Source organism: Crocuta crocuta, unplaced genomic scaffold, assembly GCF_008692635.1.
Source record: "Crocuta crocuta isolate KB4526 unplaced genomic scaffold, BGI_CrCroc_1.0 scaffold168, whole genome shotgun sequence".
Taxonomy (NCBI): domain Eukaryota; kingdom Metazoa; phylum Chordata; class Mammalia; order Carnivora; family Hyaenidae; genus Crocuta; species Crocuta crocuta.
In genome coordinates this window covers 2926381-2941622 of record NW_027532591.1, presented here as the reverse complement: position 1 = coordinate 2941622, position 15242 = coordinate 2926381, and the positions used below count along the sequence as shown (strand labels likewise).

The 15242-nt window shown below is 41.3% G+C and overlaps 1 protein-coding gene across 4 annotated transcripts in view; it reads left to right on the top strand.

Moving 5' to 3' along the window:
• Positions 1 to 15027, top strand: part of FAF1 (Fas associated factor 1) — a 449320-nt gene extending 434293 nt beyond the window's left edge. For all 4 annotated transcript variants that reach the window (XM_077779702.1, XM_077779703.1, XM_077779704.1 and 1 more), the window contains one exon: positions 14774 to 15027. In XM_077779702.1, the coding sequence (XP_077635828.1) occupies positions 14774 to 14857 (84 nt within the window). In that variant the 3' untranslated portion in view covers positions 14858 to 15027. The remainder of the gene's footprint in view (positions 1 to 14773) is intronic.
• Positions 15028 to 15242: the final 215 nt, after the last annotated feature.

Genomic DNA, 15242 nt, shown 5'->3' with positions numbered 1-15242 from the left:
TTTCTTGTCTGCATCCTGTCCTAGATTCTACATTCCCTGAGGACAGAAATAGTGCCTTGTTCACTGTTGTATCCCAGTGCCTAGCTCGGATTCTGACATTGTAGTAAACACTCAGGAAATATTTGTTTAGTAAATAAATGAAAAGAAATAAAGTATTCCTGCCCATTCATGCATCCACTGTTTTTATTTGGCTTTTGCTTTAGTATTTTCCATCTTTACCAGGCAGAAACTCAGGGCTTCCTCATGGCTTAAGGATAAAAAGAGAGAACCACGGTATACTGACATTCACCCTCACTTAATTCTGGTTTCCCTCCTGCCTTCCCTCATTCCATGTCTCTCCCCCTACCTCCATATTTCTCTCTTTCCCCCTCCCCCTGCATAGTTATGGAAGAGAACTCCAAAGTCTTTGGGGGAAACCATGGAGTCTCTGGAATTTAAGCTCTAGAAGTCAGCCCTCTGGTTAAAATTTTCAGGTGTTTTTTTAACAGCTAGTTGCCAGCCTCTCATTTTGACATCTTCAGCAGTACATTCTCAGAAGAGTATGATAGACTAAGAAGGGAACTAAGCTGGGAGCCAGATGTCCAGGACAGAATTTCAGTTCTTTCAGCCATTTGTTGTGATTTCAAGCAAGGTATATACTTACTTCTCTGGGTCTTACTTTCTTCATCTGAAATATGAAGAGATTAAAGTAAGTGCTTTCTTAATCTTCTTTCAGCTCTGACACTATGTGATTCTATGATTAAATGACCCAGATATAGATAATACCTGCCCTGTTGACAACTCTATTCTGAAAACTAGAACAAAACCATTGGCTTTCTGGTCATATTAGCTTTATTTAAGATCATCTTCTCTCCTTTTATATGGGAATGTCTCTGTCCCAGGCAGTTTATGGGGACTTAAGCTTTTATTTACTGTAGCTGGAGGCTTCTGTAAGCTGGGGCTTTGACAATATTTCACATTTATTTATCTGAGCCAGGGCTTAGGATCAGGTGGCAGCTAAGTCACTTAAGGTTATTCAGATGCACTGAAAATGTTGCTTAATAATTCAGAACCAGTTTTCTCTGTTTAGAGTATTAAGATTTTTTAAATCCTTCTAATTAGCCAATTCCAACAGCAGTTTAAATAGACAAGGAAAAATCTGTCCCTTCTGAAAGGGCAACTGATGCAAACTTACTGTCAGTCTCTATGTCTGTGCAGCAGGACTGAGGCAGGGGCCAGAGAGAGCCCACGGCCAGGGGGCCTGCTAGGGTGACCTGTTAATGGTATTATTGACAAGCTCTGCCTACTGTCAGAGTGAGGCTAGGAGGAAGGGGCCTGGGAATACAGGTCCTCTTGACTCCCTTTCTTTGGATTGGTGGAGACTCCAGGGAAGAGTGGGGAGCCTCTATTCAGTCATTCATAAGGTCACTCTTTCAACATTTATTAAACTCACACTGTTTCCAGCAATACACCAGGCCCTGAGGATAGACAGCCAGTGAGACCTCATTTTATGCCCTCGGTTCAACCCCAACTGGAGAGATACACTCCTAGATAAACCTGAGAGGCACAAAAGACAGATTACTCAGTGTGAGACTATAGCTGATCCTTTGAGCTAGATCCTCCATAAATGGGTAGCCTTGCCTGGTGAAAGTGTAGTAGTGCCAGTTTAGCAAAAGACAAGGTTGGCATTGCCAGTATCTACATTTCATTTTAAACACTGCCCTAAAGCCTGCCAACAGACATTGGCAACCACCTTGTCCAAGGAGCCTGAGGTGAAACGGAGGTGTTAGTGTAGCAAACATGGACTGCATGTGCAGAATAGGCACTTGAGGGAGAGACCACAAGGAACATATGTGGTCCCTGTGTTCCAGAAGCCATGACCTAGTGAATGGGAGAAGATGCCACTTATGATAACTCTGGTACAAGATTAATTTAGGCTCTGTAACTTGGGCCTGGTTTTATAGATGAAGTAGCATTTCAGATGAGCCTTGAAGGATATACAGAAGTTTTCAAAAGATGGAGCTGGAGAGGAAGGACATTCCAGTAGAGGAAATAACATAGAGGGAACAACATAAGCAAAGGTTCAGAGAAGAGAAGCACCAGGCATATTTGGGGAATAACAAACTGCTCTAATTGGCTAAAGCATAAGGGCTGCGAAAGGATACTATTTAGAGAAAGAATGTTGAGGCCAAGCCACCACCAACCACCCTTTCATAACATTTAGGCCTAGATACCACTTATTTGATGCATTTTTTCAAAAGAAAACAATAAATAATCTATTTTGCCACTTAACTTTACGAATATTGTTAATAAAGCCTTGCTATATGTATTTTTCAGTGTTCCATGATCTACATCTCTGGTTTGATCATTTATTGAGAACGTATAATATACTAGGTTCTTTGCTGGAAGCTGGAAATACAGAAACAGGAAACACACAGTTCCTATCTCTAAGTTGTTCCATCTTATCCAGGAGACATTTGTGTAAACTGCAGTGTAAGACAAGCTGTGTAGATGTTCACTGCAGGTGTAGAAGTGGTGTATCAATTGCAACATCCTTATTTAACAGAAGGAAACTCAGTGGAGGAAAAGTGACTTGCCCAAGATCACACAGGTACTCAGAAGCAGTGTCCTAGATTAAGAGCCTGGTTTGCAGTCTTTCAAAGTGTGCTTGGCCCCTTCTCTTTCTGTACTCTGAGCCTTGACCCTCTGTGGACATGAGGACTGAACTGACAGCAAATGAGCATGAAGAAAACCAGGCTAGGTAAAATGCGTATCTGCAGCCACCTTTAAGTACTATTTCCTTAGCATCGTCATTCCAAAATACTTTTGTTTTTCATCGTGGTACTTTTCCTTAAGTCCAAGGGAGAGTTTGGGAGTTTCTGGTATAAGTTTGGTATTGTACAGGTGCCTGCTGGACCAACCTTCAAAGAAAACACACGTTCTGTTCATGATTCTTGCCTTCCAGTTTCATAAGCTTTTGGGCAGATGAAATGTAATATCAAAATAGCTCGGAGAGAGCCTTGGTAACATTTAAGATATTGAACGTGCTGCATCTGGTAACTAGAAAATTTAATGATCTCCTGCTGTTTTGGTAATTGGATAAGTAAATACATCAGAATAAATCACACCGGCAAGTCTTTTGTATGTCGTTAGGGACTCAACTCTTTTAACTCCTGTTCAAAGCTCCAGCTCCAGAGCAATGTTTGCGTGCAGAGTTACGCACACACCAGCTCGCATGGCCCTCCTCGAGTACTAAAATGCATTCAAAATGCTCACTTTCTCCCTAGCCACTCTGCCTGAAGAGCACATTGAGCATGCCACTTCAGATCCCTCTGAAGCCAGAGAGAAAAATTTTTCTCAAAAGTTTAAACTAAACCTAATAAGGAGCGCCTGGGTGGCTAGTCGGTTAAGCGTCTGACTTCGGCTCAGGTCATGATCTCACAGTTCGTGGGTTCAAGCCCCGTGTCGGGCTCTGCCGACAGCTAGCTCAGAGCTTGGAGCCTGCTTTGGATTCTGTGTCTGTCTCTCTCTCTCAGAAATAAATAAAACATTTTTAAAAATTTTTAATAAAATAAAATAAAAAAACTAAACCTAATAAGACATTCAAGCCGTTCATGATCTATCTCTAAACTGTCTTTTCAGCCATATGTCTACCATTATGGGTATGCTATGAGCCTTGCCAGAAACACCACCATTTACAAATTGGGAAAATGCAACCAAAGCAAAAGGGGAATCTCCTCTTGTAGTAAGGAATCATGTAAGAACTTTTAAGAAGTGAGGCAGGATCAGACATTTTGTTCAGCTCTCTCAAGTGACAGTGTGAAATAAAGACCCAGAAGGAAATGGTCTTTTAGAACCTATTAGGTGTTGAGTGATGTTGTCATCTGCTCACAGATGAGAAATTTGGGTCTTCTGAAGGTTCAGTGACTTACTCAAGAACATACATGCAGAACTAGAATTCTTACTGCCTCCCTAATTAGCACTTGGGCTCTGCCTAGTGATGAAACTATAAGGCAGATAATAATTAGGTTTCCTCAGGTTTTTAAGCTGAGGTAACAGTAAGTACCTGGCTGCCTTCTATGATATCAGCCTCTGAAAGGCATGTCCCCTAGACCAGTGCTTCTAGCCTTTTACAAATCACTGCACACTTTGAAAACGTTTATGTGCCTCATTGGGATAACCACACTAAGTTGCTCAGGCTTAGAGGCAATCCAGCCCTGAGGATTCTGGTTGCCCTGAGAGATGAGGAGGCTAGCGTCCTGACACACCTATAACAGCACTGGGGCTGATCTGCACTTTATTTCTCCTGCCAAACTATGGAATCCTCATTTGTGAATGTGTGTATTCCCTGTTTATTCAGCTTTCAGGGACAGTGAGCTTGCAAAGCATTCTATAAAGTTTTCTCTTCCTTTTATTTACTTGAAATCATGTCTTCTAGAGCCCAAAAGGGACTAATCTTGGGAACTGTCTTCCCAGAATGAGGACACATGCCTGTTCTCATTCTCTTTATGTTCTCTATTAATTTATTCTTTTTTTTTTTTTTTTTTTTTTTTTTTTTTTTTTTTTGCTTTTTATATTCACTCTGCACACTTGGATCTTCTTTAGACTAAAGAGGTTTTCCTTCCCACCCCCACCCTACCCATCTTGATAGAAGCCCCTGTATTCCCTCTGGGCTTTCCCCACTAACATCGTTGTTTAATAGTATAGTGACAAAAGGCACCACTAGGGATACCAGTGCAAGGAGAAGGTCACATCTTTCGTTTGGTATCCAGGGTCTCGCCGACAATGTGCCAAGTTTGAGGCCATTTTGACATTAGTAGCACTTTAGAGTCTGTGTCCTCATTAACACCTTGTCTAAAAGCACAGGTTAGGAATGAAGATCTAGATTTGGTCCCACATCTGCCATAAATGCTAATTAATCTAGGGTAAGTTCTTATTCCCTCATGGGACCTTTCTGTCCTCATCTATTACAGAGATAAAAACCCCTCCAGGGGCACCTGGGTGGCTCAGTCAGTTAAGTGTCCGACTTTTTTTTTTTTTCTAGGAGAGAGAGAGATGGCGTGAGCAGGGGAGGGTCAGAGAGAGAGGGAGACACAGACTCTGAAACAGGCTCCAGGCTCAGAGCTGGCAGTCAGCACAGAGCCCGACGTGGGGCTCGAACCCACGAACCNTCTCTCCCTCTCCCTCTCCCTCTCCCTCTCTTTCCTTCTCTCCCTCCCTCATTCCCTCCCCCCTCCTTCTCAAAGTAAATAAATAAACTTAAAAATCCTTTCCAAATCTAACAGTCACTGGGTTTGTGATAATTGAGGAGCTAGATGTGAAATTTGCCCGTTGCCTAACATAATCACTCTGTTTGGGGGTGATATGTGTGTCAGTTACATGAAGAGGATGGTCCTTCTAAGTAAGAGACTTAGAATAAATAGTCTAGTGTATGACTATAATACTAATATTATCTGGTGTGGTAGTTAAGAACACAGACTTTGGAGCCAGACCTAGTTTTAGATCCTTATTCTGCCACTTCCTGCCTGTTCCGTCTTAGGTTATATAACTGTCTGAGCTTCTGTTTCTCATTTTTAAAGTAGAAGTAATAGCACCTCCCTCACCGGGTTGTATAGTGCTTATAAACCATTTATAACAGTTAATACCTAGTAAGCTCCGTTAGCTGTTACCGTTATTACAGTGTGATAAAACACAGAACAAATGGGGCAACCTACAAGATATAATTTTTATCCCTGTGCCACTTTAGTCTTCTCTCCCTTTATTCTTCCTTTAACTTTTCTTTCATTCTCCTTTCTTCTTATCTTATTTTTTAAAAAATTGTCAAGGAAAGAAAATGTCTTGTAGGACCCTATTCTTTACAACTACAGAAGCCCACCCAACCTCAGTCTTTAGCACACCAGTTACTCTACCACAGTTTAATAATGGAAAGAGGAGCATCTGTCACTGTTTTCTGGAAAGTCTTGTCTCAGTGATACTTCTTTCCTGTGATCCAAGAAGACATATTGGTCCAGAAACTACACAGGAAGCTGGGATGGAAATAAGCTATAGAGTAGTCCCATAGTGGGACCCTTCCAGATTGAATGTTCCTTTTGGGATTGCATTACCACCTTCAGCAAATGTAGAAGAGAACTTGCTAGGAGCTAAAACTGGCTTGTGCTTGATGATGATGATGGGTAATCCCTTATGTTTGCAAAAGTCTTTACAGTTACCAAAGTCTTTTCATACCCTGATCAGCCTATGACCAGCAGATCAGGTCTTAAGTTCTCCCTCTGATACTTTGTGTGTGTAACTGGCCTTTTTAGGGATTCTCAGCTCATCAGAAGGTAGTTAAAGAAAATGGGCAATTAGCTATTAGGACCACTTTGACAGTAACAAAAGATAGCCTGTGTTCCTGTGGGGAACAACAAAGCTCATACCATAACAGAGATGTGCTCTATGATGAAGTTGCATAGTGCCTGCTTTCTTTATGCTCAAAGAAAAGCCAGTTAGTCATGTTACCTCTTCTGTGTTTAGAAGTAGGACCAGAGGTGATAAAGGGGGATGCATCAGTTATAGGCTGGAAGTTCACAAAACTGGGTGTAAATTCTAGCCTTGCCTTATCTACCTATGTAATCCTGGGCAAACGCCCTAACCATTTTTGATTTAAGAGAATTCATCTATAAAATGGGAATAATAGGAGTACTTACCTCTTAGGATTATTATGACAATTTAATTAGATAATATATAGAGCAGCTAGTATAGCATAGGTGCTTATAAAATGCCAAGTAAATGGTAACTATTAATGATGACTTAATAATTATTTTTTAAACTTGTATTATTTAATGTGCATTTTTAAATGGGGTGACTAACAGAATGGATTACTCGTAACATACCAAAAAGATCAGTTGTTTTCCCATGTTCAAAGCAAATGCTAATTTTGAACAGAACCAAAAGCAGATATATATATTCAGCTTCAGTGTAATTTGGAAACTTAAATAACCAGCCTCTGCGCTACCTCCTAGAGCAGAAAGAGCTCAGAATTTGAAGTGTGTTATGTACACATTCTTCAGCAGGAAGTTTGTGAGCGCATTCATTTTGTGTTCAGATAACTTATTTTAAGAAGCATGTCTTTGGGGCACTGGGGTGGCTCAGTCAGTTAAGTGTCCAACTCTTGATTTCAGTCAGGTCGTGATCTCACAGTTCATGAGATAGAGCCCCAAACCCCATGTCAGACTCCATGCTGACAGCTCAAAGCCTGCTTGGACTCTCTCTCTGCCCCTCCCCAACTCATAGGGTGCTCTCTCTCTCTCTCAAAATAATAAGTAAACTTTTAATAAAAAAAAAAGTATGTCTTTGAGAATAAGCTTTTTTTGTGGCTTTATGGGTGGAAAATATATTTAGAATTGATTAATGTCCTGACTATTTCCAAAGCTGAATGCAGCCCAGTTGACCCCATTGAATCATTACCCCCCCACACACACACACTGCATTTTTTTAAATGCAAAAATTAAAGCTTAGAGAAGAAAAGTTGATTTATTCAAAGTTCCACCACTAGAGCCAGAACTGGAACCTATACATCCTGGCTGTTACACCATGACACAATTAGATAATATACAGCCTTGGCAATCAGTACAGAGGAATGTGGAGAAGAGAGAGCTTGTTGAGGGCTGAAAGGTGAGTGAATGCTTACAGAGGCTGTGTGGTCATGTGTCTGTCTGTCTTTATAACGTAGAGGATGGGACCTAGTTGTCTTTCACATCTGTGGGAAGGAAGAAGAGGAAGAAGGGGTATGGATGAGATTCTACTGTTTGCTGTTTGTGTGGGCTGCAGAAAGATTGTGAATTTTTTGCCGGTGTAGTACAGGGACTGCTCCTGGGGACCAGGCTGTGCAAGGTTCCTCTGCTCACAGTGCTGCCAGCACAGTCTAGAAAGTGGTGGTGTTGGTCGCCCAGAAGGGAGCAGGCAAATACTACAGAAAATATGAGAATAGAGCTTGTCTCTCCTTGAAGATTCTGGAAATTTATGAAATGCAAATTTTTACTCTAAAAGCAAGAATATATTATAGAAACCATTGATGGTTTATTGTTTCCCAATTCCACACACTGAACCTTAAGACTGTAACTCACAGAGTGAGAAAGAAAACAGGCCACATGAAGGAGGTGAGGGAGTTATAATGGAAATTATGAGGAAACAGGTCAGAAGACTGGGTCCTGGTTCTGCCTCTACCATTTATGCTGTACAGTCATAGGCAAACACAGTGTCTGGATCTCATTTCCTAATCTACAGAGTGTGGTTAATTCCCAATGCATGATTTCCAAGTACTACTTCAGTGCATTTCCCTCATAAGCTGTTAAAATACATTGGGAACATTCCAAAAAATGCAACCTAGCGGGTTTTTTAAAGACTTTATATTTTTAGAGCAGTTTTATGTTCACAACAAAACTGAGCAGAAAGTACAGAGTTCCTGTATACTCCCTTACATGTATAGCCTCCCCCATTATCAACATTCCCTACTATCAAAATCACCTACCAGAGTGGTACATTTGTTACAAGTGATGAGCGTACATTAACACATCATTATCACTCAGAAGTATATAGTTTATATAGAGTTTACTCTTGGTGTTGTACATTCTGTTGGTTTGGACAAATGTATAATGACATATAACCATCATTACAGCATCATACAGAGTATTTTTACTGCCCTAAAAATCCTCTGTGCTCTGCCTGTTCACCCCCTCTACCCACCCTAACCCCAGGCAACTAGTGATCTTCTTACCATCTCCATAGTTTTGCCTCTTCCAGAATGTCATATAGTGGGAGTCATACAGTATGTAGCCTTTCCAGACTGGCTTCTTTCATTTAGTATTTAAGATTTCCTCCGTGTCTATTCCTGGCTTAATAGCTCATTTTTTTAGTGTTCAATAATATTCCATTGTCTGGATGCAACACAGTTTATCTGTTCACCTACTGAAGCATATCTTGGATGCTTCCAAGGTTTTGGCAATTGTGCATAAAGGTGCTATAAACATCTGTGTACAGATTTTTGTAGATTATTGTGTGGACATAAGTTTTCAGCTCCTTTGGGTGAATACCAAGGAGTACGATTACTGGATTACATAGTAAGAATACGGTTAGTTTTGTAAGAAACCACCTGTCTTCCAGAGTGCTATGCCATTTTCCATTCCCACCAGCAATGAATGAGAGTTCTGTTGTTCCACATCCTCACCAGCATTTGGTATTGTCAATATTCTGGATTTTGGCCATTCTAATAGGCATGTAGTGGTATCTGACTGTTATCTTAATTTGAACTTCTCTGATAGCATGTGGTGTGGTGGAGCATCTTTCCATATTTGCCATCTGTAGTAAATCTTTTTTAATGAGTTGTCTCTTTGGCCCATTTTTTAATTGGGTTAATTCATCTTATTGTTGAGTTTTAAGAATTCTTTCTGTATTTTGGATAATCATTCTTTATCAGATGTGTCTTTTGCAAATATTTTTTCCCAGTCTATGGCTTGTCTTCTTATTCTCTTGACAGTGTGTTTCACAGAAGTTTTTAATTTTAATGAAGTCCAGCTTATCAATTATTTCTTTTGTGGATTGTGCCTTTGGTGTTGTAGCTAAAAAATCAAAGCCATTGCCAAGGTCATCTAGGCTTTGTCCTATGTTATCTTCTAGGAATTTTATAGTTTTGTGTTTTACCTTTAAGTCTATAATCCATTTTGAGTTAATTTTGGGGAAGGATGTAAGGTCTGCATCTAGATCCAGTCTTTTTGCCCGTCAGGGTTCACTTGTTCCAGCCACATTTGTTGAACTAGCATTTTTTCCTAAGTGGTTAAATATTAGATCCAAACTTAGCTTTATTTGGTTTCAAAATAAAAGCATTACTTTAACAAAATTAAGTAAAATAACAAGGACTGATGATAATATCGATCCTATATGATTGTGAGTTAATGTTTGTGTAAATACGTTGCAAACTATAAAGTACTATGCATATATTACTGCTACTATTATTTTAGTATCACTCAGCTCCTGCTCTGAGGTACCCCCCAATGTAGTAGTAGTATTATATTTATGCTCAGGTTTGTTGTGTGTGTGTGTTTTTTGTTTTGTTTTTTTTTAAGTGAGAGGCAGAATGTTGTGGCTAGAAAGAACCCCACAACAGAAGTCAGAAACTCTAGGGTAGAGAACTACTTCTGCTTCTTATCAACTGTGTGACCTGGGCCGAGTCACTTGACCTCTCTGAGCTTCAAGTGAGCAACCTATGAAAATTGAAGGGTTTGGACTTTTGGCAATTAAGGACTTTCTCCCTGTAACATTCTGGGACTCACTTGGTGTGGCCTAGATGAGATTCTGTCACATTGATTCACATTTTTCTCAGCAGTAATGTTAGACTTTTTTTAAAGAAATAACTGAGGCCCAGGGAAATAATAGAAATAAGATGTACATGAACATTCAAACTGCTGAGAAAATTGATCTAAGAAAGAATAGCTCTATTTGTCCCATTTTTGCTAACATAAACAAGTTTCACAAAGACAAATTGCTAAAATATTAATAAAAAAATATATTACTCTTCCTAAGTATAATGAATAAAATGTCAAAATGACTGACTTTCCTTTTCTGACACAAAGTCAGGCCATATCTCTTATCTGAGAATGCGCCTCCTCTCCCAAAGAGTCCCAAAGGGTGTGTTTCTCTGTTGATTTAAAGAGTCAATAATTCAGTAAAGTCCCAAGTAAATGGCAGAACACAAGCTCAGTTTGGGTTTTTGTATTCGTATTTTATAAACATTTGAGCTTGTTTTTTCCCTGACCCTTGATCTTTTGCCATTCTTAAAGTGAAGCTCTTCTATCTTGGAAGCTTGGTTAGAAACAGCCTCAGAGCCATCTCATCCAACTTTTTTGTCTGGGTGGATCCTACTGTTAGCCACACCTCTGGCTGAATATTCTAGTAGTTCTATATATGGATTCCAAAGCTAGATTCACATTCTGGCTCTGTCCTGAATAGCTTTGAGACTTTGGGTGAGTTACTTAATGTGTTCCATGGGTCAGTTTTCTCATCTGTAAAATGGAAATAATAATTATACCTACATCAGAAGATTATTATGACATTAAATTATAAAGTGCTTGGAATATGCCCGGTACAAAATGAATGCTTAATAAATTTTAGCCATTATTATTATCTTCATGATCTTCTCAAATATACCCTTATTTGAATGCTTCTGGGGTCAACAGAGAACACACTCATTCTCCCCTCCCCTCCCTACTTCTCCATTTCCACAAGGCAGCCTGTCGACATGTTAGCCAGAAGCGTTCTGGTTATCATGAGCTTTGGAGTCAGACAGACTTGAGTGTGAAATCTTCTTCTATCTGCACCCTGGGCAGTATAACCCATGGTATCTTCAGCTGTCAAATGGCAATAATAATACCTACTTCATTTGGCTTTTTTGAGGACTGGTTAAGCATTTAGCATGTTTCTAGCTACCAGGTAGGTACTCAGTAAATGCTAGTTGCTGCTATGACGATGGTTATGAAGAACAAGAAGAAAACAAAGAACAGAAAGAAGAAGAAGAAAGTAGTACAGCAGCACACCAGCAGCTGCTCCTCTGTTAAGAAGTTCTTTCCAACCACCTGAATTCTGCTTCCCCTGCGATTTTAGCCCACCAGTCCCAACTCTGCCCGTTGGCACAGTGAATAATACGAATTCATCTGATCTACTTGGCAGTCCATCAGATAGCCCTTCCCCTATAGCGGCAACCACCACCACGTCTCAGTTCCTCTCTCTCCCATTCTTCAGCCGTTTCTCAGAGAATGTGGTTTTTAGGCTCTTTAGTGCTTGGAGGTCCCCCATCGCATGTTCCACATCTTTTTTTTTTTTTAATGTTTTTTTTTATATTTGAGAGAGCACAAGAGAGGGTGGGGCAGAGAGAGGGAGACAAAGGATCTAAAGCGGGATCTTCACTGACAGCAGCAAGCCTGATGTGGGGCTCAAACTCAAGAACCATGAGACCGTGACCTGAGCCGAAGTCGGGGATGCTCAATAACTGACCTGGCTAGGTGCCCCACATCCTTCCTTAATGGGACCCAGAGCACTGGGCCACCTATCTTGCAGGGAAGAACCTCATACCCCTAGGTTCCCAACCATCTTTTTGTCCGAGTCAGGCAAATAAGAATGGATGCAGAGGTTGTCCTTGTTCATTTTGAAAATTCCTGTCTAAAATGATCTTCAAAGAAAAGCATAGTGCTTCTGCTCTGGGATACCACAAGGAGCAGCCCCCAAACAGCCATGTTTGCTGTGAAGTAGTTCAGCACAGCCCCACTGAAGCTATCAACCAGATCCTGAGGCATTATCCTAGCAGGGCAGCAGGGCAGAAATAAGAAAGGCAGCCTGCTGCAGACCTGGGCCAGAGGAGGCTTCAGGGAAAAAGCTCCAGCTTTGAAGTTAAACCAGGACCCCTCCCCAAGACAGTATTCCAGTCAGTAATGGCTACCACCAACTGAGCAATTACTGGTTTGGGTACTGTACCAGACATTTGACCAACATTCCATTTAACTGTCACACCAACCTATGAATGAGAAACTGATTATTCTCATCTTAGAGACAGTAAAACCAAGGCTCTCTGGTTCTATAACTTCTTCAAGGTCTATAGGTAGTAAAGTGACAGCAGGATTTGAATCTACATTTGCTTTACCCTTTTTAACCATTATGCTGTATAGACCTATACTAACCATGTGGCCTTAAACAAATGGCAACCACTGTGAGCCTCAATTTTGTCATTTCTACCTACCTTGCATGGTTGTCACAGGAATTAAATGAGATAACATAAAGTCCCTGGCATGTAATTGGGGTTTGAGAAACTTTATTTTCCTCTTTCTCGAGCCGCAGCCATCTCACCCAAAGAGACAGAGAAAATCCCTAACTTTTCATGGACACTGGGTCCAAGAAAACGGGTATGTTTCCTGAACCTCTGACCTTGCATGTTGACAACTTAAGCAAGGTGCAATCTCGGCCTGAGGCTCCAGCCTCCTAGCCTGTTTTGCTTCATAGCATAATTTTTCTGCTGGTCTGCATAGTTCTGGCACTATTATGATTATGGTTTCTCCCAACAAACATCATATTTACAAACTACAAATAACAAAGTAGAAGATGCCGGAAGAGCTCTGGCATGTTAATTAAGAATAGACGAAGCAGCTGGGCAAAAAATACCAACGAGTCTGAAGCAGAGGTTCTGTTGACAAAAGACAGCGCAATATCATACGTTAATTGGGGAAGTGGGTAAACATTTGCCAGCAGCTTGCCCCTCGTGCATTGGAAGACAGACAGCAGGCTAGGCCCTCCCCACCACCTTGCCTGCCCATCAGCCCAGAACCCAAGAGATACCAGTAGAGCCCCTTTGCTCTGGGTTCTGTATAAGCACAGAGGATTCTGGAGGTGGATGTGTCTCCCTAATGACCCTCCTGGGCATACCAGGTTTCCATCTGGATACAGTCGAAGATCGCATTCCTTCTTCAGCTCGCCAGCCTGCTTATGACACCAAGCCTCCCAGGGACGCCATCCCCCTTTGCTAGGAGAAAACAAGCAGAACCATCTCATTAGGTGTGGCTTGAGTTGAGCAGAGGACAAGATTGCTGGCTTCAGATTCTGTATACTCTGCAGACCACAGGCCAAAGCCTCTGTCTCTCACATAGCAGACTACCTGGCCTGCTATCACACACACTCAGAGCTATCCACTTACCTGTCTGTCCATCCTTACAGATATTCACATACACAGGAGCCTTCACTGAACACCTGCTCTGTGCTAGACACTGTGCTAATTATATATTTTTTTCTCATTTAATCCTCACATCAGTCCTGCAAGGTTCATATCAACTTCAAAGCCACAAAGCTAATAGCCAACACAGCTGTGACTGAAACCGGAATCTTTCTGCTTCCAGAGCCCCACTGCACTAGTATTTCTTAACTTTTTAAAATTTATATTCCTTTCTGATAAATAGGAAAACGTTGTTTCTTTCTCTCACTCTCAGATTCCTAAATCCTCTATCCCTGGCCCTGGCCTAAGGGGTCATAAACCTAATTTAGGATTCCTATATGATTAACCTATCCCAATTGAGCCAAGATTTTGTCTGGCTTTACTCCATATAGTTCATATTGTAAGATAATGATTTTTTTATTTCTAAAATACAGTCTTATTGTGGCATTGACTCATTTTGTCAAACTAAAATCCTCCCACCCCACCAAGGAGATTGCTGATATCCTTTCCTAGGGACACTCTCTTCAGTGGAAGATCTTGATCTTTGGGCATGGCAGAATACACATTGTCCAGTTTACTACAGAAATGTTTAGCCATATCAGCCCCAAAGCCTTAGCTCTTTTCCCGCCAAGCAGAAAAGTCCTTCCACGCTGTCAGGAGTTAATCAAGCAGAGGTTCCCAGGAGTGCCAACCAGCTGTTTAGCCAGTACCCTTCCTAAGGGGCTCCTGTCGGCCAAGCTGAGCTGTATAGGAGGCAAACACCTTTCACCCGGCCAGGAAGAGCAGTCGAGTCTCCTGAAGCTGTGCCTACCCTGTGGTCAAATGCCAGTTTTTTCACTCAGCTGTGAGATTCGACCTCTCTGAGCCTGGCTTCCTCTGTTATAAGATGGTAATAACTCCACCTACGTCCTAGGTTTATTGTGAGGATCAAATAAGATAATAGAATTGGAAATGCTCATGCCACTGCTTAGCAGGCTGAGAATCAATGTGCACAGATAGGATCTGAGTGCCATGTGGAGAAAACAGTGCTTGTTCCAGTCTTTTGAATATGTTTTCTTTTCTTTTTAGGTAACCCAGCTGGACCCAAATAAATCACTGTTGGAGGTAAAGTTGTTCCCTCAAGAAACCCTTTTCCTTGAAGCAAAAGAGTAAACACGGCCCAGCAGTGGAACCAGCCATTCCTTGACAAGCCAGAGGCCTGCGTCAAGAGAAGGCTCCTCGCCAACCCACCTACACGCTCGTCTCACTCAATTCAGTGTCACACTCTGCCTCTTGCAAGATTGCTGGAAAAAAGTAATAATAAACATAGCTACTTAAAAGTTCCCATCCACGAGTGTATGTTCCCAACCCTCATAGAGAATTACAACTCTACCACCCTCCCTTATCCCCTTCACCTCGCCCTTGTTCAGTAACTAATGCACTGTTCAAGTGTGAGTGATCACGAAGTAGAACTTTTACCTCTCTAGTGCCCATCTTTTCCCCACACTGTCTAGGACAGTTCTGTCTGCCCTGTGACACCAGGATGCTATGTATTTGA